The 20723-nt window shown below is 39.4% G+C and overlaps 1 protein-coding gene across 2 annotated transcripts in view; it reads left to right on the forward strand.

Moving 5' to 3' along the window:
* LOC112617170 (tyrosine-protein phosphatase non-receptor type 4) overlaps nt 1-20723 on the forward strand; it is a 230589-nt gene that overhangs the window by 87784 nt on the left and 122082 nt on the right. For both annotated transcript variants that reach the window (XM_025373929.1, XM_025373930.1), the window contains one exon: nt 20497-20604. In XM_025373929.1, coding sequence (XP_025229714.1) covers nt 20497-20604 — 108 coding nt within the window. The remainder of the gene's footprint in view (nt 1-20496; nt 20605-20723) is intronic.

Genomic DNA, 20723 nt, shown 5'->3' on the forward strand with positions numbered 1-20723 from the left:
TGTTTTGTTTTGTTTCTTTTTCTTTTGAAGTAATTGTAGGTTCACAGGATGTTACAAATACAGTACAGAGAGGTCTCATTTACTGTTTACCCAGCTTCTCTCAGTGGCCCAATGGTAACATCTTCTCTAACTGTGGTACAATATTAAAGTCCCATTAATTGACATTGGTACCATCTACAGATCTTTTATAGGTATCACCAGTTTTTACATGCTCTCGTGTGTGTGTGTGTGTGTGTGTGTGTGTGTGTGTGTGTATCTGCATGGATGTGTTACTTTTTACGTGTCTAGATTCATGTAACAATTATAATCAAAACAGCATTAAGTATTATATATGATGTTAGTTAGCTGTAGGACTTCATAGATGTTCTTTATCACGTTGAGGAAAGTTCTCTATTACTAACTTGCTAAAAGTTATGAACGAATGTTGCATTTTAAAAAATGATTCTTGTGTGTCTGTTGATATGATCATGTGACTCTTCATTAGCCTGTTAATATAGTGGATTACCACAAATAAATTTTAAACAAATAAACTAAATATGGTGGATTATATTTAGTTTGTTTTTAGAATAATCTGTCAACAATTGGTATGAATTTTTCTTTAAATGTAATTTTTTTCTTTAAATTCACTAGGGAAACCATCTGGATCTGATTTTTTCTTAATGAAAAGTTGTTTCTAATTCAGTCTCTTTACTTATGATAGGTAAATTTAAAATTTGTATTTCTTCTTGAGTTAATACCTGTAGTTTGAGTCTTTCTAGCAGTTCATCCATTTCATCTACATTATTTATTGGCATACATTTGTTCATAATATTCCTTAACATCTTCTTTTTTCCCCCTCGTAACTTCAGTATTAATGTACCTTCTTTTATTCCTGGTTTTAATAACTTTTTACTCTTTTTTTTTTTCATTCTCAGTCTACCTAAAGGTTTATTAATTTTCCTGATCTTCTCAAAAAACTAACTTTTGGTTCTATTGATTATTATTTTTTAATTCTCTATTTTATACATGTCTGCACTAATCTTTCCTTTCTTTTGTTCTTTGGATTTAGATTTGTATAGTGTCTTCAGGTAAAAGATTCTTTATATGAGATCTTTTCTTTTGTTATACAATCATTTGTAGCTATAAATTTTTCTCCAATTTAGCTGCATTCCGTCAAATGTGATATGTTATCTTCATTTTCATTTATATCGAAGTATTTTCTAATTTCTCTTGTGATTTCTTCTTTGATCCATTGGTTATTTATGAGTGTGCTATTTAATATCCACACATTTGTGAATTTTCTGTATTTCTTTCTGTTACTGATTTCTAGTTTGATTCCATTTGTTGTTGGAGAATATGTTGTGTATTATTTCATTTCCTTTAAATTTACTGAGGTTTATTTCATGGCCTACCATATGGTTTATTGTGGAGAATATTTCATGTGCACTTGAGAAGAATGCCCTTTCTGCTATTGTTGGATGGAGTGTTCTGTCTGACCTGTCAGTCAGGTCTCATTAGTTTATGGCATTGTTCCAAGTTTTTTATTTCCTTACTGATCTCTGCCTTGTTGTTTAATATGTTATTGAAAGTTGAGTATGGAAATCTACAACCATTATTGAATTGTCTGTTTTATAGGTACATATATTTTTATGTTTGTATCTTCTGATGGAAGAACCTTTTAGCATTATAAAATTTTCCTCTTTGTCTCTAGTAACATTTTTATTTTAAAACTTTGTGTGATATTAGTATAGCTGTTCCACCTTCCTTAGGGTATAACTTTTTAAATCCTTTACTTATTATATATTTGTATTTCTGAAAGAAAAGTGTGTCTTCCATTGGCAGCATATGCTGTGTCTTATTTTTTTTTTTTTTAACCAGTCTGACATCCCTGCCTTTTGATTGATTTTTGTTATGTCAATTAATGTTATTATTGATATGGTTGGATTTATATTTGTACCATTTTACTTTTTGTTTTCTGTATGACTCATGTCTTTTTTGTTTCTCTTTTCCTCCTTTATTGCTTTCTTTTGCATTCAGTGCATATTTTCTTGTGTAACATTTGAATTCCTTTAATGGTTTTTTCAAATTTTTGTTTTTTACTAGTTGCTTTAGGACTTAAGCAGATACATCTTAACTTATCAGAATACTTCAGGCTTATAATAACTTAATTACAGTGAGATACAGAAATGTTACTTTATATAGCTCAATTTCCTCTTTCCCCTTCTTGTACTGTTATTCTTACATATACGTGTATTACAAACCCCAAAATATATTCTGTAATTATTACTTTATATAATTTTATGTCTAGTAAGCTGAGAGAAGAGAGGAGATCAAGTATGTATTTATAGAAATTGATATATTAGCCTTCTATTTATCATTTCTGTTGCTTTTCATTTCTTTCTATAGATTCAAGTTACCATCTGGTATCATTTCCATAGGCCAAAACAGCTTTTATATACATATACATATATATGTATGCATATAAAAAATATATATATTGTGTGTATATATACACACACATATTATTTTATACTATTTATACTATAATAAATCAGATAAGAAAAAAAGGAGATACTCATATATATATATATTTTTTGAGACGGAGTTTTGCTCTTGTTGCCCAGGCTGGAGTGCAATGGCTCGATCTCCGCTCACTGTAACCTCCGCCTCCTCGGTTCAAGTGATTTTCCTGCCTCAGACTCCTGAGTAGTTGGGATTACAGGCATGCGCTACCATGCCCAGCTAATTTCGTATTTTTAGTAGAAATGGGGTGTCTCCACGTTGGTCAGGCTAGTCTCGAACTCCTGACCTCAGGTCCGCTGCCTCAGCCTCCCAAAGTGCTGGAATTACAGGTGTGAACCACCGCGTCCGGCCAGAGATACTCTATTTTATAGTTACACATTTACCTGTACCAGTGCTCTTTGGTTTTTCATGTAAATTCATATCACTGTCTGGGGTCACTTTTTTTCCGCCTGAAGAACTTCCTTTGGTATTTCTTGTAAAGGTGGATCTGCTGGCAGCAAATACTCTCAGTATTTGTTTACGTGGAAATGAATGTCTTTATTTAGCCTTTATCTTTTAAAGATGTGCTGAGTACAAGATTCTTGGTAAGAGTTTTTGTCTCTTTCAGTGCTTTGAAATATGTCATCCAAGTGTCTTCTGACTTCTGTTGTTTCTTATGACAAGTCAGCTATTCATGTTTTTGGAGTTTCCTTGTACATGAGGAGTTGTTATTTTTTCTTTTGCTGCTTTCAATGTATTCTTTGTTTTTTTGGCATCTTTAATGCTTCTTGGTGTGGATTGTTTTGCATTTATTGTACTTATAGTTCATTGAGCTTTTTGCATGAGTAGATTAATGTTTTTCATCAAATTTAGGAAGTTCACATCCACATTTCTTTAAATAATTTCTTCTGTTTCCTTCTCTCCTCTCCTTCTGGTACTGTCGTTACGCATACATTGGTGGCCCTTTAAAGGTGCTTGCATTTCTCTGAGGCTCTTAATTTTTCTTCTTCTTTTTTTTTTTTTTGGAGACGGAGTCTCACTCTGTCACCTAGGCTGGAGTGCAGTGATGCAATCTCAGTTCACTGCCACATCTGCCTCCTGGGTTCAAGCAATTCTTCTGCCTCAGCCTCCTGAGTAGCTGGGATTACAGGTACATGACACCACGCCTGGCTAATTTTTGTATTTTTAGTGGAGACGGGGTTTCACCATGTTGGTCAGGCTGGTCTCAAACTTCTGACCTCGTGATCCACCCACCTCAGCCTCCCAAAGTGCTGGGATTATAGGCGTGAACCACCACATCTGGCATCTTCATTCTTTTTTCTCTGTATTATTTGGATTATATAAGCTGTTGATTTGCTTTCAAGTTTGCTGATTATCTTTTTTCAGTTCAGATCTACTGGTAAGCCCCTTAAATATATTTTTCATGACAGGTATTTTTATGAAAAACCATTTGATTTTGTTTTATAACTTCTATCTCTTTATATTTTGTATCTGAGATATTGTCGTCATACCTTTCATTATCTCTTTAAGCATGGTCTCCTTTAGTTCTGTGAATATATTTATAATGACTGCTTTGAAGTATTGCTCAATCTGACACATACGCCCTCTCATGAGCAGTTCCTGTTACCTGCTATTTTTCTCCTGTTTGTCTTATACGTTTCTGTTTCTTTGCCCTGTGTTATGTTTTTGATTAAACTTGACATTTTACTTTATTTTATATATTTTTGAGATAGGGTGTTGCTTTGCCACCCAGGCTCAAGTGCAGTGGTTGTGATCATGGTTCACTGCAGCCTCAACCTCGCAGACTCAATTGATCTTCCCACTCAGCCTCCCGAGTAGCTGGGATTACAGGCACACAGAAACACATCCGGCTAATTTTTGTACTGTTTTTGCAGAGATGGGGTTTCGCCATGTTGCCCAGGCTGACCTCAAACACCTGGGCTCAAGCAAACTACCCACCTCAGCCTTCCAAAGTGTTGGGATTAGAGGTGTGAGCCACTGCATTCAAGCAAACTGGACATTTTAGATTGTGTATTTTAACTATTGATAACATATTGACCCCTCGCTTCCAAGCCTTGTCGTTATTGTTTGCTTGTTTTTCAGTGATTTGATTGAACAGTTTTAGCCTCTGATACCTCCTCACAGTGCACAGCATTAGGCATTGTCACAGTCACCCTGGGATGACAGTGGTTTATCAGGGCTCTGTTTAATTCTCTTCTCTGATTTCTGTTAGGTTAACTGCTTCTGTCAGTTTCATATGCAGTTGTTAAGCTTCAATAATTATTGTCTAATTTCTGCATTTTTTTCATCAATGTATAAAATAGAGCATAAATTGTTCCACAGTCTTGATCCAGTTAAATCCAAGCCCTTTTGCAGGGATAGTTTTTGAGGCCAATCTTTGATGTTTGTTCTGACTCTAGGAGGGCTCTTACCTTATTTGTCTTACCCTCTTATCATATTTCCTTGGTTATCTCTGGTAAACTAGCTGACCTATGTTGTTTTCAAGAGCACTCTTAGGCTGGAACTTCTCTATACTCGGTACCAAATAAAGTCAGTTTCTTTGGGTAGAGCTTTTAAGTATTCTGTTCTTGTGGCTTCTCTCCCTTTAACACAGCTTCTCCACTGCTCTAGAGTTGGGGTGGGGGACAGTGTTCGGCTTCTCTTGGAGTGAAACTCCTGCCTTACAAGCAGGGCTCTTGTAGGGGCAGTGTCCTTTACTTGATTTGCCCCTCCCTACATGGAAGTTTTGCCCTATGAGTGAGCTGAGGCAACGGTGATTAGGGCTCAGTATTCTGGACCATCTGTGTCTGAGGTAGAGTCTTGCCCTGTAAGCGTTGGGCGGAGGAAGGTCGCTTTTGATATCTTTGACACACCACTCTGGAATTTAAATTGTGATAATGTTGCTGGGAAGCATGAGAAATGCTGGTGGTCTGCCTCTCCTGTATCCCTTGACTAGGATCTGAGGGAAAAGGGATTTGCATCTTCCTGGCCACATTTTACCAGAGTGGAACATTGGCCTGGGCAGGAGAAGGAGGGAGTGGGTTGTGGCTTAAGTGCCACAGGGTCTTGCTGATCTTACTGAGATTTAGTAGACTCTGTGGAATAAATGCTGTTTTCTTTGTTGCTTTCTTTTAGGTGAATTCTCCAAGACTAAATTCTTGCTCTTTGTTTTTGTTTTATAATTTTCCCTAGTAGTAGTTGTTATGCTCAGGAACAGATTCATAGAGTTCCTTTCTGTACATCATCACTTGATTGATTTTTAAGCACTGAACCAGCCTTGCATCTATGGTAAAACCCCATTTGGTCATGTATAATCCTTTTGAGATATTGCTCAGTTCCCTTGGTACTATTAATATTTTTTGAGGATTTTTGCATCTGTGTTCATGAGAAACATTAGTCTGTAGTTTTCTCTTTTATACTGTCTTTTTCTGTTTAAGTGTCAGGCTAATGCTGGTTTCATAGAGTGAGTTGGGAAATTCCATCCTCTATTTTCTGGAGGAAGGTTGTGTAAAATTATTCTTAATTCTCATCTAAATGATTTGTATTTTGTAGACTTCTCCAGTGAAATCAGGCCCACGAGATTTGTTTTTTGGGGAGGTTTGCTTTGAAACTGTTGTTACCGGTGGAAGGTGTCCGAGTTACTGGCAGTGAATCCTTACAGGTCTGCAGCAACCTTAACTCTTGCCTCCTTATGAGAAAGAATTCCACTGAGGGGCATAAGGTAGAAAAAGAGACTGAGGCAAGTTTCAGCAGGAGTGGAAGTTTATTAAAAAGCTTTAGAGCAGGAAAGAAAAGAAAGTGCACTTGGAAGAGACCCAAGTGGGCACCAAGAAGGTCAAGTGCCACGTTTAACTGTGATCCTAAGACTTTATGGGCTAGTCCCCTTCCAGCATCTTGGAACCCTTCCCCATGATTCTTCCCTTAGGGTGGGCTGCCCACATGCACAGTGTCCTTCTTACCCTTAGAAAGTGAGCACATGCAGTGTGTTTAGAAAGTTTTACACATGCCCATCTGAGGCTTTCTTCCCTTTTCCAGTGGTGTGCCCTCGGAAAGCCAGGCTCTGCTATTTTGTCTCTTAATGCACATGCCTGGGTTCCCTCACCCAACACCTGAGATTTTATTGGAAGTCCTTTTTGCTTCTCCCTGGCACCTGCATTCAGTTAACACTTTATAACGTTAACAGCTGTAGATTATCAGGAGATTGTCTCTCCCTGCCTCCAGCTGCTGAATTATCTTTAGAGAGGCAATGCATAATTGTGGAACCATCACCTGATCACCTGACATTCTTAGTGGGTGGGGGAGAGCCCTCTCCTGCCTGGCTTATGCCTGCCTAACTACCTGTAACACTATGATTTCAATTTTTAAAATTATTATGTGTCTTTTAGTATGATCTATTTCATATTAGGTGAATTTTAGTAGGAAATTTGTGAGGAATTTGTCTGTTTCATCCAAGTTCTCAAATTTATGCTTATAGATTCCTTTCTCCTATTTTGTTACCTTGTAAATGTTTTTGGAATATGTAGTTACATCCTTAGCTTTGTTGGGACAACTGAGTTCCTCTTCAAAGACTCAACTTCCTGGTCATAAATTGTAAATCAACCCTACTCCCTTCTTTTTCCCCCTTCTCCTTTTCTTGCAAATTGCATGTTTACCCTAGTTGGGAAAAAAAATTAGGTCTAAGCCAACCAGGATCAGCTTAGATTGTGCGGTCCAACCCCAGCCAATAGGGGAAGGACACAGAAACAGGAGCTGCATTAGGGTTAAAAACCCCTTCCTTCCTTTGTTCGGTGTGCTCTTGTAATTGTAACAGGTGCAAGCAGCACCCTTCCGCCAACGTAAAAGTGCCATGCTGAGAAATTTTCTGTTTAAGTGCAGGTTTCTTTTGGCTACGCTGAGCACTGGTTTCTGACAGCTTCAATTCTGTAAAGGTTGATTTGTGTCTTTTTTTCCCCTTTTCATTTTAGTCTTGTTAGAGGTTTGTTAATTTCATTGACCTTTTCAAATGACCAGATTTTTGTTTTACCAAATTTTGTCTATTTCTTGTTTTTAAATACTTAGATTTCTGCTCTTTCCTGTATTCCCTAATTTTGGTTTCTGTTTTTCTAATTTTCTTTAGGTAGGAGCTTAGACTTGATTTGAGACCTTCCCTTTTTTTAATGTAAGCATTTAGGTTTATAAATTTTCCTCTCGGCTCTGCTTTGGCTATATTCCACAAGCTTTGATATGTTGAGTTTTCTTTCAGTTCAGTGTTTTTTGTTTTGTTTTGTTTTGTTTTTCTCCAGAGTCCTCTTTGTCCTGTGGGTTATTTAGAAGTTGTTTAATTTCCAAATGTTTCCTGTCTTTCTCTCGCTGTGTTCTATTTTGATTTCATTATAGTCACAGAACACACTTTGTGATTTCAGTTATTCTTAATTGAGTAAGGTTTGTTTTATGACCCAGGATATAGCCTGTCTTGTGAATATTGGTGGATGCTTTAAAATAACATATATTCTGCTGTTGTTGAATGGAGTGTCCTAGAAATGTCAGTCAATTCTATTAGTTAATATGTTGTTGGGTTCTTTTATATCCATGCTGATTTTCTTTTTTACATCTTTCCTGATTAATCTAGCAATTGCTGAGAAAGAGATGTTGACATCCCTAGTTATATTTGTCCCTTTTCTATGGCTTGTTTTCTGCCATTTTATTACTAGTTTTATTACTTTATTATTTGTTTCCTTATTTTCTGTTTGTTCTGCTTTTCATTTTTATTTTTACTGCTTTTCTTAGATTCGTGGCATTTTCTAGAATTTCATTTTTGTTTTTTTTTTGAGACAGTGTCTCGCTCTGTCGCCCAGGCTGGAGTGCAGTGGCGCACAGTCTCTGATCACTGCAAGCTCCGCCTCCCAGATTCACGCCATTCTCCTGCCTCAGCCTCCCTAGTAGCTGGGACTACAGGTGCCCGCCACCACACCCAGCTAATTTTTTGTATTTTTTTTTAGTAGAGACGAGGTTTCACCGTGTTAGCCAGGATAGTCTGGATCTCCTGACCTTGTGATCTGCCTGCTTCGGCCTCCCAAAGTGCTGGGATTACAGGCATGAACCACCGCACCCAGCCTCATTTTTGTTTTTATAGTGTCTTTGAGAGTATATCTTTGGATAGCTTTTTTAGGTGATTCTTGCTATTATAATTTACATTAAAAAATTTTTATGCTATATCATTAACAGCATTTTATCCCTTTGAGTACATATAAAAACCTTATCTACTTTTACAGGCCTTTCCTTCCCCCTTTATAATAGAATTATTATAGTATTGTGTTTTCCCCAATATAACTGTGTTAAGTATTTTTCTATATACATTAGGGGCACATCAAATAGGTATAATTTTTGCTTTAGCCTTTAAACATTTATTCTTAAAGAGAAGAATGGGCTTTTGTATTTACTTCCATTTCTCCCATTTCATTACTCTTTATTCTTTTTTGTTGTTCCAAGTTTCTTCATGTTATTTACTTTCTGGTTCGAGAACTTCTGATAGGTCTCTGATGACTGGAGGAACACCAGGGTCCTTTGTCTCAGACCAATTAGATAAACAACACGGATACATGTGGCGCGGTTTCAAGGTTTCAGTGAGCGGAAAGTTTAATAAGAAAGAAGGAAAAGGCTCCCCTTTACAGAGACCAAGGGAGTGGGGCTCCGAACAGAGAGGAAAACCCTGAGTGCACCAGAAAATAGTCGGTTATATTAGGAGGCTGGAGGAGGCGGTGTCTGATTTGCACAGGGCTCAGGGCATTGATTTGATCAGGTGTGTCATTCATGTAGTCAGCGAAAAACCTGGCTCTCCCACCCTGGCCTTTTAACATGCAAGTGCAGTTCGCTATGATGTCCTGCACACACGGAGTCATCTGGAGGCAGCCATGACACTTGGCACACATGGTGATGAGGAAGAGATGGAGGAATCACCATGCTGAATAGACCCAGTTTCTAATCACCAGTATTTGCATATCAAAGCTTGCCGGCCTGGCTTGTCAAGCTGCTTTTCTATTAGAAAAGAAATGTTTCAGGAGCTACCTTTATTAAAAGAATAAAAAACCTTACTGAGGACTCCTTACCCTCTCTATCTGCCTAAAATAATTTCTTAATAACTCCTGTAATATTTCCCCTGAGGAGATGTCACCTTAACTGCTGTTACAGGGTTTTGGGCGACGACTCTTTCTGGTTACTTCCTGCTGAAAGGGGGCATCAAGTGGGGAAGAACAGCTCGGGTTCCTCCTGGGGTCGATCCAAGGGTCCTCGGAAGAATGGTGTGCCCACGCATGGTTCACTTTGTAGCACCATTTGGAGTTTGATTGCTTCTAGGCAAGAGACAATAATTGGAGTTATAGTAGTGAGTATACAAGGTGCAAATATGAATACAAGATGTATAAGCAGGAGGGAGCTTAATAAAAGAGCTAACCAATTCCATAAAGATGACTGGAATTCATTAAAGAGGGATTGTAACCACCCAGGGCTGAAGCCTGCATTTTTTTTTAGCCTGTCAATTATTTTGATTTGATTTTTAAGTATGTGTATATTTTCCTCTACTTGACTAGAGGTGTTAATCCAGAAACAGCATGTTTCATTTAAAAGTGCACAGGTACCTCCTACTTCAGCTATCAGGACATCTAAGGCCTGTCTATTTTGTGCTACTACTGAGACTAAAATGTCTGTAGATGGCTGTTGTGCTTCTATGGCGCCTACAGTTGCTTTCCATCCTCATTGCATCATAATGGAAATATTAAGTACTGATCTTTCAAGGAGAGGGGTGCCCATAAACCAGAATAGACCTATGGCTATAGAATTTCTCATCCATGGGTTTTCTAAGATGGTGTTCTCATGTGCATGCCCTCCCCAGTCTACCCTTTCAGTTAAATCTCCATGCCAGGGCATAGAAATGATAGATCTCTTTGTCCAGCATATACGAGATAATGCAGTTTGCCTAAAAGACCCTGAGTTAGGGATGTCCCCAGATGATGCTGCCATCTCAGGAGAATTTAAAAGTAACAAGTCGAGAACTACTGCTTTTGTAGTACAAGTTCCCTTACAAGGCCTTGGGAGGATTACGTTTATCCAGGAGCCACAAAGAAAATATAGCCCTGTTCCTTGAAGGGATGGTTCTAAGTTGTGGCTTGTGAGAGACACCAGCAGATTTTTCTCATATCATAGAAGTTTCCCTTCTTTACATACAATAGGGGCATCCTTGGGATAAGTATATCCATATTTAGAATAGTCATTTACAATGCTGTTTGGAATTTGACATGCCAAGTGAGAAGGATCCACCTGACAAATGGAGTTTCGAAAAATTAAAAACATAATATGCCCTGGCCAATATCTCAGATGATCCTTGTGGCAAGGGCTGTCAGTCCAGATGTCTCCAGTTCACCCACAGATTTGTAAGCTGCTACCATTAGCAAGCATCATACAAGGGTCTGGAATTCCATGGGGGAGCATATTTGGAAAGGCTCATGTGTTCTTTTTTTTTTTTTTTTGAGACAGAGTCTCACTCTGTCACCCAGCCTGGAGTGCAGTGGTGCGATCTCTGCAAGCTCTGCCTCCCTGGTTCACACCATTCTTCTGCCTCAGCCTCCCAAGTAGCTGGGACTGCAGGCGCCTGCCACCATGCCCGGCTAATTTTTTGTATTTTTAGTGGAGGCAGGGTTTCACCATGTTAGCCAGGATGGTCTCAATCTCCTGACCTCGTGATCCACCCACCTTGGCCTCCCAAAGTGCTGGGATTACAGGCATAAGCCACCGCGCCCGCCCCATGTTATTCTTTACATTATAGTCAGCATGGTGACTTAGAGCATACCACTCCCATCGGGACTTCCAACCAGAAGGAAAGGCTAGATTTTGAAAGCCCCCCATTAGGGCTTCTCATCCTTTTAGATCGCTCCTGTTGCGTTTTCCTCCCCACATCTTTGAACTATCAGCAATTACAAGTGTGATGTTACAGGATCTGAGATCTCCCAAGTATGGTCCTTCCCTACTGCTTTTAAAGCAGAGGGAGGTATTTGCTATTACCCGGTCAACTTTTACCAGCCTGAGGGTGTGAAGTTTATCTTTGGGGAGAGTGTTCTTTGGCACTGGGGGAAGAGCGTTGTGCTGAGAGGAGTTAGTTACCCAGTTAAAAGTGCCCCAAACTATGTCCCATTTATGTCTCCTAAATCTTTAAGGATTAAAGGTAAAGCTAACAAAGGGAATCCTACGATGGTGAGTTGTAGGTCACTGAAGGGTTCCTTAGTGTCATTAAACTGAGCAAACCACTTAGAACAGACCCAACAATTAGTCTTGTTATCCAAATGGGCCATGGCTGATACTGCAGGAGCTAAAGGATGTGACATATTACTAAGTCTGACAAGAAGTCCTAACAGACTTATTGATAGTAAAACACTCATGTTTACTTCCTGTTAGTAACTGTTATTCCTACTAGGAGGATGATAATTAAGCAAAATGCTACAGTAATTGAGATTCTCTGTCCAATATTGTACCCTGAGAGTGCTACAGTCTGTAATCCTACTGCAAATAGTAGAGTGTAGCAATTCCTGCAGGGGCGGCATGGTAAATAATTCCCATCAAAAAGAAATTCTAATATTTGGCATTGAATCTCAAAAGGAGAGGTAGACAAGACAAAAAGTATTTGGTGAGGTAGGGGTGAGACTGCATAAAATGAGTAGTTCTCACTCAGTTACTTATCTTTTGTGACTTTCAGCTTAAAGATCTCCCATTTCTTTTTTATTTATATTTTTTAAAATTTTTTTTTTATTTTGAGACAGAGTCTTACTCTGTCGCCCAGGCTGGAGTGCAGTGGCGCGATCTTGGCTCACTTCAACCTCTGCCTCCCGGGTTTAAGCAATTCTCCTGCCTCAGCCTCCTGAGTACCTGGGACTACAGTTGTGCGCCACCATGCCTGGCTAATTTTTTTGTATTTTTTAGTAGAGACGGGGTTTCATGATACTGGCCAGGCTGGTCTCGAACTCCTGACCTTGTTATCTGCCCACCTCAGCCTCCCAAAGTGCTGGGATTACAGGTGTGAGTAACCATTCCCGGCCAAGATCTCAAATTTCTTATTTTTGTATTCTTTTGTTGGAGACAGAGTCTCGCTTTGTAGCCCAGGCTGGAGTGCAGTGGTGCAATCTCTGCTCACTGCAAGGTCCGCCTCCCGGGTTCTCCTGCCTCAGCCTCCGGAGTAGCTGGGACTACAGGCGCCTGCCACCATGCCTGGCTAATTTTTTGTATTTTTTGTAGAGACCGGGTTTCACCTGTTAGCCAGGATGGTCTCGATCTCCTGACCTTGTGATCCACCCGCCTTGGCCTCCCAGAGCGCTGGGATTACAGGCGTGAGCCACCGCTCCGGCCAGATCTCCTATTTCTTCACATTGATATTCAGAACATTCTTCTGGGCTGTCAGGGGTTGCTCCCTCAGTTCTTCAGGCTTTGACGCAAGTGTTATGTATCCAGGAGTAACTTTTATTCCTGTAACTTTTATTGCCTAGAGGGGGTTAAAAGAAGAACAGTGTTAGGCCCTTCCCAGCTTGGGTTTAGGGAGGGAGGGAGAGAGAGAAGGGAGAGCCTTTATCAGTACCAAATCTCCTGGGTTAAATAGAGGTGTCCCTGTTTCCTGGGGTTGGGCTTTTGCTAATTGTGCTAATTCCTGTTGGAAGTGAGCCAGAGAGGTTATATGCTTAACTAGCTCAGAGGTTTCTTGATCTAATAGAAAATCATTGGTAAGGCAAGCCTGTCTGTACAGCATCTCAAAAGGGCTAACACCTAATTTTGAAGGGGTATTTCTTATTTGTATTAAGGCCTTAGGAAGAAGAGTGACCCAAGGAAGGTGAGTTTGTCGGGATAATTTTCTGAGGTGTCTTGATAATATCATTCGTTTTCTCTACTTTTCCTGAGGATTGGGTGTCCAAGCACGATGGAGATGATATTCTATGCCTAGGACTTTTGAGACCCCTGTGTGACAGCTGCCTTAAATGAGAGCCCTTTGTCACTTTGAAGGTACCTACGTAGAGGAGTTATTCCATTAATTAACATTTTTATTACCTCAGAGGCTTTTTCTGTATGGCATGGAGATGCTTCTACCCAGTTAGTGAAGGCATCTACCCATACCAGCAGGTGTTGAATGCCTTTTGTTTTTGGCATATGGGTGAAGTCTAGCTGCCAGTCTTCCTCTGGATAACTTCCTATTTTTTGGGTTTGAGGAGGAAGGAGTTGCCTGTTCAGGGGATTTTTAAGACAGACTTCACAAGCATTAACAACTTGCTCGATTGTTTTTAGTAAGTTCTCTCGTGAAAACAATCTCTGGCACATCAGTAAGTTTTATCCTTTCCCAAGTGAAAAGCTTGATGAAAGATTTTAAGGACTTTCTGTTGGCTGGAGACTAGCAAGTGAAGTTTGCCATCCTCTAACTGTAGCCATCCTGAGGGCTGACAAGTATCCTCAAGAAGTGGCCCATTCTGTTTCTGTAGGGGAGCACTGAGGTTTAATTTCTCTTATGGAGCCTTCCCAGATTAGAGGGGTTTGAAGTGTGTTGATGTCTTGAGGCTTCCTTGCCACTGACGTTGCTGCCTAATCAGCTAATCTATTTTCTTGGCTACCTCATCTGTTCCCTTTTGATGTCCCCTACAATGCGTCACTGCTATTTCTCATGGAAGGAAAACTGAGGATAATAGCCTGTTAATTTTCTTGTGATATTTTATAGGAAATCCATTGGTAATAAGAAAATGCCTTTCCTTTCAAATGGCAGCATGAGCATGGAGATGGCAGCATGAGCAAGGAGAACCAGGCAAGCATACTTGGAGTCAGTGTAAATGTTAACTACCTTTCCTTTGTTTAATTCAGTTGCTCTTGTAAGAGCTGTTAGCTCAGCTAATTGAGTGCTTGTGCCTGGAGGGAGAGACGCAGTTTCAATGGTGTCATTTAGAGTGACTACTGGTATCCTGCCTGACTGATCCCTTTTTCTACAAAAGAGCTGCCTTTGTGAAGAGGGTCCAGTCCTGTTCTCTAGGGAAGTTTCCCTGAGATCTTCCCTGGCTACATAGGTCTGTACTATGACTTGTTCACAGTTATGCTCGGGTTCCCCTGTTTCCTTGGGGAGGAAGGTGGCTGTGTTTAGGCGAGAACAGGTCTTTAATTGGATGTTGGAACCCTCCAACAGCAGGGCATGATATTTAAGGGGCTCGCCAAAGGCTCCCCCTAGAGTACTGTAGTATTGCCACGTTATATGGGGTATAAACAGTTAAATCATTTCTTAGGGCTAATTTGGATGCTTCTGGAACCAGCAGAGCTACTGAGGCAATGGCTTGGAGACATGCTGGCCGTCCTTTAGCCATCAAATCAAGTTCACCACTTAGGTAACCCACTGGCTGTTGAGCTGGTCCTCAAGCCTTTGTTAAAACTCTTACAGCCATTCCCTTCCTTTCTGATACATACAGATTGAAGGCCTTCCCTACAGGAAGGCTGAGAGCTGGTGCCTTAAGCAAGGCTTGTTTTAGCTGGTCAGAGGCCTTTAGAGATTCAGAATCCCAGGTTAAAAGATGAGTTTTAGCTCCCTGAGTTTCTTTTCTTTTTTCTTTTTTTTTTTTTTTAAGACAGAATTTCGCTCTGTCACCCGGGCTGGAGTTCAGTGGCATGATCTTGGCTCAGTGCAACCTCTGCCTCCCGGGTTCAAGCAATTCTCCTCTCCCAGTCTCCCAAGTAGCTGCTTTGCAAGCTGCTTTTCTATTAGAAAAGAAATGTGCAGGGCACGGTGGCTCATGCCTGTAATCCCAGCACTTTGGGAGGCCAAGGCGGGCGGATTGCCTGAGGTTAGGAGTTCGAGACCAGTCTGGCCAACATGGTGAAACTAAAAATACAAAGAAAATTAGCTGGGCTTGGTAGCATGTGCCTGTAATCCCAGCTACTCCGGAGACTGAGGCAGGGGAATTGCTTGAACCTGTGAGGTGGAGATTGCGGTGAGCCAAGATTGCACCACTGCACTCCAGCCTGGGTGACAGAGCGAGACTCTGTCTCAAAAAAAAACCAAAGAAATGTTTCGGAAGCTGCCTTTATTAAAAGAAATTAAAACCTTACTGAGGACTCCTTACCCTAACTGCCTAAAATAATTTCTTAATAACTACTGTAATATTTCCTAGAGCATTATTTTAGGGATGATCTGTTGGTGATAATTTCCTTAAATTTTTCTGAGAATATTATTATTTACTCTTCATTCCCATTGAGTATTTTCTGTTGACATAGAATTCTGGATTGACAGGCTTGGGTTTTGTTTGTTTGTTTAGCAACTGAAATTTTTTTGTACACTTCCTGATAACGGTTTAGATGTTTGTCCCCTCCAAATCTTATGTTGAAATGTGATTCCCAGTGTTGGAGGTGGAGCCCAGTAGAAGGCAGTTAGATCATGGGAGCAGATCCCTCATAAATGGCTTATGACCATGCCCTTGGTGATATGCGCGTTCTTACTCAGTTAGTTAACCTGAGATCCGGTTGATTCTGGGACCTCCCACCCTGGCTCTTTTACTCCTGCTCTTGCCATGTGATGTGCCTGCTTCCACTTTGCCTTCTGCCACAATTGTAAGCTTCCTACGGCCCTCAACAGAAGCCGAGCAGATGTTTGTGCTGTGCTTATACAGCTTGCAGATACGTGAGCCAATTAAACCCCTTTTCTTTATAAATTACCCAGTCTCAGATATTATTTACAGTGACGCAAGAACAGCCTAACACATTTCCTTTTGGCCTTCTTGGTTGCAGATGAGAAATTCATTCTAATTTGAATTGTCGTTACCTATTGGTAATTTCTGGTTTTTTTTTTAGTTACTTTCAAGATGTTTACTTTGTGTTTAGCTTTTAGTATTTTGATTATGATGTGTTATAAGGTAGATTTATTTTGATTCATTTTGTTTGGGGTTCACTTGGATTCTTGAATGTGCGTTTTCGGTTTTGCCAAATTTGTAAACATTTTATTTTGACAATAAAACGTGAAATGAATGCTGCTTCATTTTTTCTTGTCCCACAGGTTGCTGACAGTCTGGTTGTTGTCATCCTTTTATTTTTTCAGTCTGTTTTTTCTGTTGTTCTTTTTCTTTTTTTTTTTTTTTTTTTTTTTTTGAGATGGAGTCTTGCTCTGTCGCCCAAGCTGGAGTGCAGTGGTGCCATCTCCAACTCCCGGGTTCAAGCGATTCTCCTGCCTCACCCTCCCGGGTAGCTGGGACTACAGGCGTGTGCCACCATGCCCGGCTAATGTTTTGTATTTTTTTTTTTTTTAGTAGAGACAGGGTTTCACCATATTAGCCAGGATGGTCTTGATCTCCTGACCTCCTGATTCGCCTGCCTCGGCCTCCCACAGTGCTGGGATTACAGGCGTGAGCCACGGCGCCCGGCCCTTTTCAGTGTTGTTCTTAATGACTAATTTCTATTGCTTTTTCTTCAGGTTCATTAATCATTTTTTTTCTTTCTTATCTTTATTCTTCTGTTGAGCCCATCTAATACGTTTTTGTTACTGTATTTTTCAGTTATATAATTTGCATTTGGTTCTTTTATATCTTCTCTTTCTTTGCTGAAATAATCTTTGTTTTTTTTCTAATTTTCTTTTTAACAACATTCATAATGGTTGCTTCCATTGAAGCTTTTTTTCTGATGACTGCTTCCAAATCTTTGTCAGATAATTCCAACATCTGATTCATTTTGGTGTTGACATCTGTTGATTGTGTTTTCTTATTCTAGTTGAGATTTTCCTAGCTTTTGTTATAATGAATGATTTTAGATAGTATCTCAGACATTTGAGACATTTTGTTATGAGATTTTGGATCATATTTAATTGTCTTCGTAGTAGGGAGTCACCTTGGTAGCATACAGGTCTTGGCCTGCTTTTTAAATTTTGGTCAGTTTCAAATGTAGTTAGTTCATTGTTAAGGGTCCTATCCAGGATTACACTTCAAGATTTAACTATCCCTTTTTCCATCTACCTTTTCTCTCAAATCTTCTTCCTCCTGTCTGTTTTGGAGACACCACTTGCTACAGCAATGCAATGATAGCTGTGAAAGTCCAGACTTCCTCCTCAGCTTCTCCTAATACCCACTCAATAAGGGAAGCCTAATACCTCCTGCTACCAGTAAGCCTAAGTGAAAGTTCAGGATATGTTTTCTGCTTCTGCTTTACACCACCCTAGAGGAGATGTCATGAAGTACTACTCGGTACTGTTTGGAAGTGGGTAGAAGTTCAGGCTTTTCACTTGCTGCCTGCTCAAACCAGGTGGCACATGAAACTAGGCTTCTCATTTGATTTCCATGGACACAAGTAGAGAAGGGCCCAGTTTTTTTCCCATTGGGTTTGGCATTGTCAGGTTTCTGTGCTGCCATGTACCCTTTTCTGGTCCTTTTCCTAGAGAAAGCGGGCTTTTCTTGGGCTCTTTCATCAGTACCTATTGGCATTTCTGGGTTACAGAATTCTGCAGTACCCAGTCTGTGATATATAGGAAGTGAAAGAAAACCCAAGGTATAGAGCCTAGAAATAAATCTATACATTCAGTGGAGGAAAGAATAGTTTCTTCAACCAAAGGTACACTGGACTCACCTTAGTAGCTTTTTAAAAAGATTAATGCTTGATCTCTTCCCCAGACAAATATAATCAGAATGAGAGACAGGTCAGGGAGGTAGACTGCATCAGTCTATAAAACATTTGCAGGCAATTTGAATGGAAGCCAACATTGAGAAGTGCCGTTTGAAGCACATACTTCCCATGATTGATGAGTTTTTTTTCAGATAGCCATTTGACCCAATTCTGGCCTATAAGAGTCTTTGTACGGTAACTTTTACAAGGGAGCTTGTTCTTTTGAACATTGTCACATGTGGGTATGAATCTTGGAATTGCCGTGAGCATCTTGCTAAAGGCTCACAAATATAGCCAACACTTGGAATGCAGATGAGAATGATGGAAAGAAACCTAGTCTTGATGTCCCTTGACTGCCAAATTAGCTTGCTCTGGAGTCTTTTGTGCCTCTATACTTTCTATTATATGAAAAAAACAATGTCCTTATTGTTTCAGCTGTAAGTTTGAATTCTGACTGGTATCTGGAAGTTTCTAAACTGCTATAGCTAATGAGAAGAAAAACTAGTGGTAAAATATATCACTGTTCTCTACCATGTCCATTTTCTGTTACTATAGCAGAATACCTGAGACTGGGTAATTTATTTTAAAAAGAGGTTTATTGGCTAGGCGCGGTGGCTCACGCCTGTAATCCCAGCACTTTGGGAGGCTGAGGCGGGCAGATCACCTGAGGTCAGGAGTTCGAGACCAGCCTGACCAATATGATGAAACCCTTTCTCTACTAAAAATACAAAAATTAGCTGGGCGTGATGGCATGCACCTATAATTCCGGCTACTCAGGAGACTGAGACAGGAGAATCGCTTGAACCCGGGAGGCAGAGGTTGCAGTGAGCCAAGGTCAGATTGTGCCATTGCACTCCAGCCTGGGCAACAAGAGTGAAACTACTTCTCGAAAAAAAAAGAGGTTTCTTTTGGCTGGGAAAACAAATCCAAGATCAGATTGCCACATCTGGTTGGTCCTGAGGGTTGCATGCTGTGTCATAACATGTCAGAGAAGCAGAGGGGGAAGTGGGTGCATGTAAAAGGGACAGAACCCCAGGGGCAGCCTCACTTTATACCAACCCACTTGTGGTAATTAATCTAGTACTGTGATAGTGAGAACTCACTCGCTCCCTTGAGAATTAACCTTGTCTCTGGAAAGTGACATTAATCCCTCTAAATGATCTAATCACCTCTTAAAGGTCTTGTCTCTCAAAACCACCATACCAGGGACCAAATTTTCAACACATGAATTCTAGGGGACAAACTCAAACCATTGCACATGTGTTTCTAATATATGTCATATATAAATGTAGCAAGAATAAGCTTCTCTAGTGAATTTATTGATAGGTATAGAAGATTCCTCCAGTATTAGATTTTGTTTGCTATTTATATTAAGATGCCAGAGTAGTTGATATTGTTATTGCTTGTTTTGTCAAATTGCTTTCCCAACAGCTATCTTTCTACCATGTTAGCAGCAATAAGTATTTCTTGTCTTTATTTTTTATCATTGGATTTTATTTTAGGGATTATTGTTTGCCCATGGCATGTCATTATAATTTCCCAGTTTCTTTTTTAATTTTAACTGAACATGTTGATCATTTGTCTGTTTTTACTCACTAGTTATATTTTTTGGTGGGGAGGATTATCTAATCATATCTTTTGTGCCACAATTTAACAGCTTTGGAATTTGGGGAGTTGTAGTTACTTCCCCAAAGAATAGTAGTACTAATTCTACATGATAGAATTAGTATGAGGTTAAAATGAGATAGTTTTCTAAAGTTCTCTGAGTACTTTGGCAATGAAAATATTAGCAATCCTTTATCAATTAGCTATGAATTATTGTTACCATCTTTGTTTCCCCTTTTATGGCATTATTTATTTTAATACAAAATTATATTTTAAGTAATATTTAGCCAAATATATCACTTTCCAGTCACAATTTAAATATAAGAATAAAAGGCATAACAAAATGATATAGATATATACATGAGTTGATGCGGCAATATTATGAACTAACAAAAATACCATGATAGCCTGAAAGTGGAAAGTATTTTCAATAAAATGTTTTTTTATATTTTCATAGTATATGCTCTTTAAACCAGTTTGCCTGAGGTCAGGTTGTTTTCTAAAAGTACTACGTCACATGTGAAGTCTTTTTTCTCAACCAAGTCATCGGTATGGAAACAGTTACCAAGTTAACCCATTTATGCCTAGTGCTCCATTATTGGCATGCTAAGCTCCTGGGAGTTATTTATATCCTACTGTTCAAGGTCATCGCCAAGGCCTGATTTTTCGCAGAAAAAAAGTTTGCTACCTCTGCCATAAATTGGTTAATATATGAGGACAAAAGTCGACCACGTTAAAGAATGTAAAGTGTGTAACCTATCAAAGTTGATTTCATTCAATTTTTTTTTCCAGAAACATGATCAGGGGCAAGTCTTGTTGGATATAGTCTTCAAGCATCTTGATTTGACTGAGCAGGACTATTTTGGTTTACAGTTGGCTGATGATTCCACAGATAACCCAGTAAGTTTAACATTTTGTCTTTCATTTTTATTTAGTTTTTCCTCTCAGTTTAATATAGAAAGTCCTTTCTGATTTACAATATTCACTGATTTGATGAAGTTTTTTTTTACTTGACTTAA

Source organism: Theropithecus gelada, unplaced genomic scaffold (genome assembly GCF_003255815.1).
Source record: "Theropithecus gelada isolate Dixy unplaced genomic scaffold, Tgel_1.0 HiC_scaffold_15884, whole genome shotgun sequence".
Taxonomy (NCBI): Eukaryota; Metazoa; Chordata; class Mammalia; order Primates; family Cercopithecidae; genus Theropithecus; species Theropithecus gelada.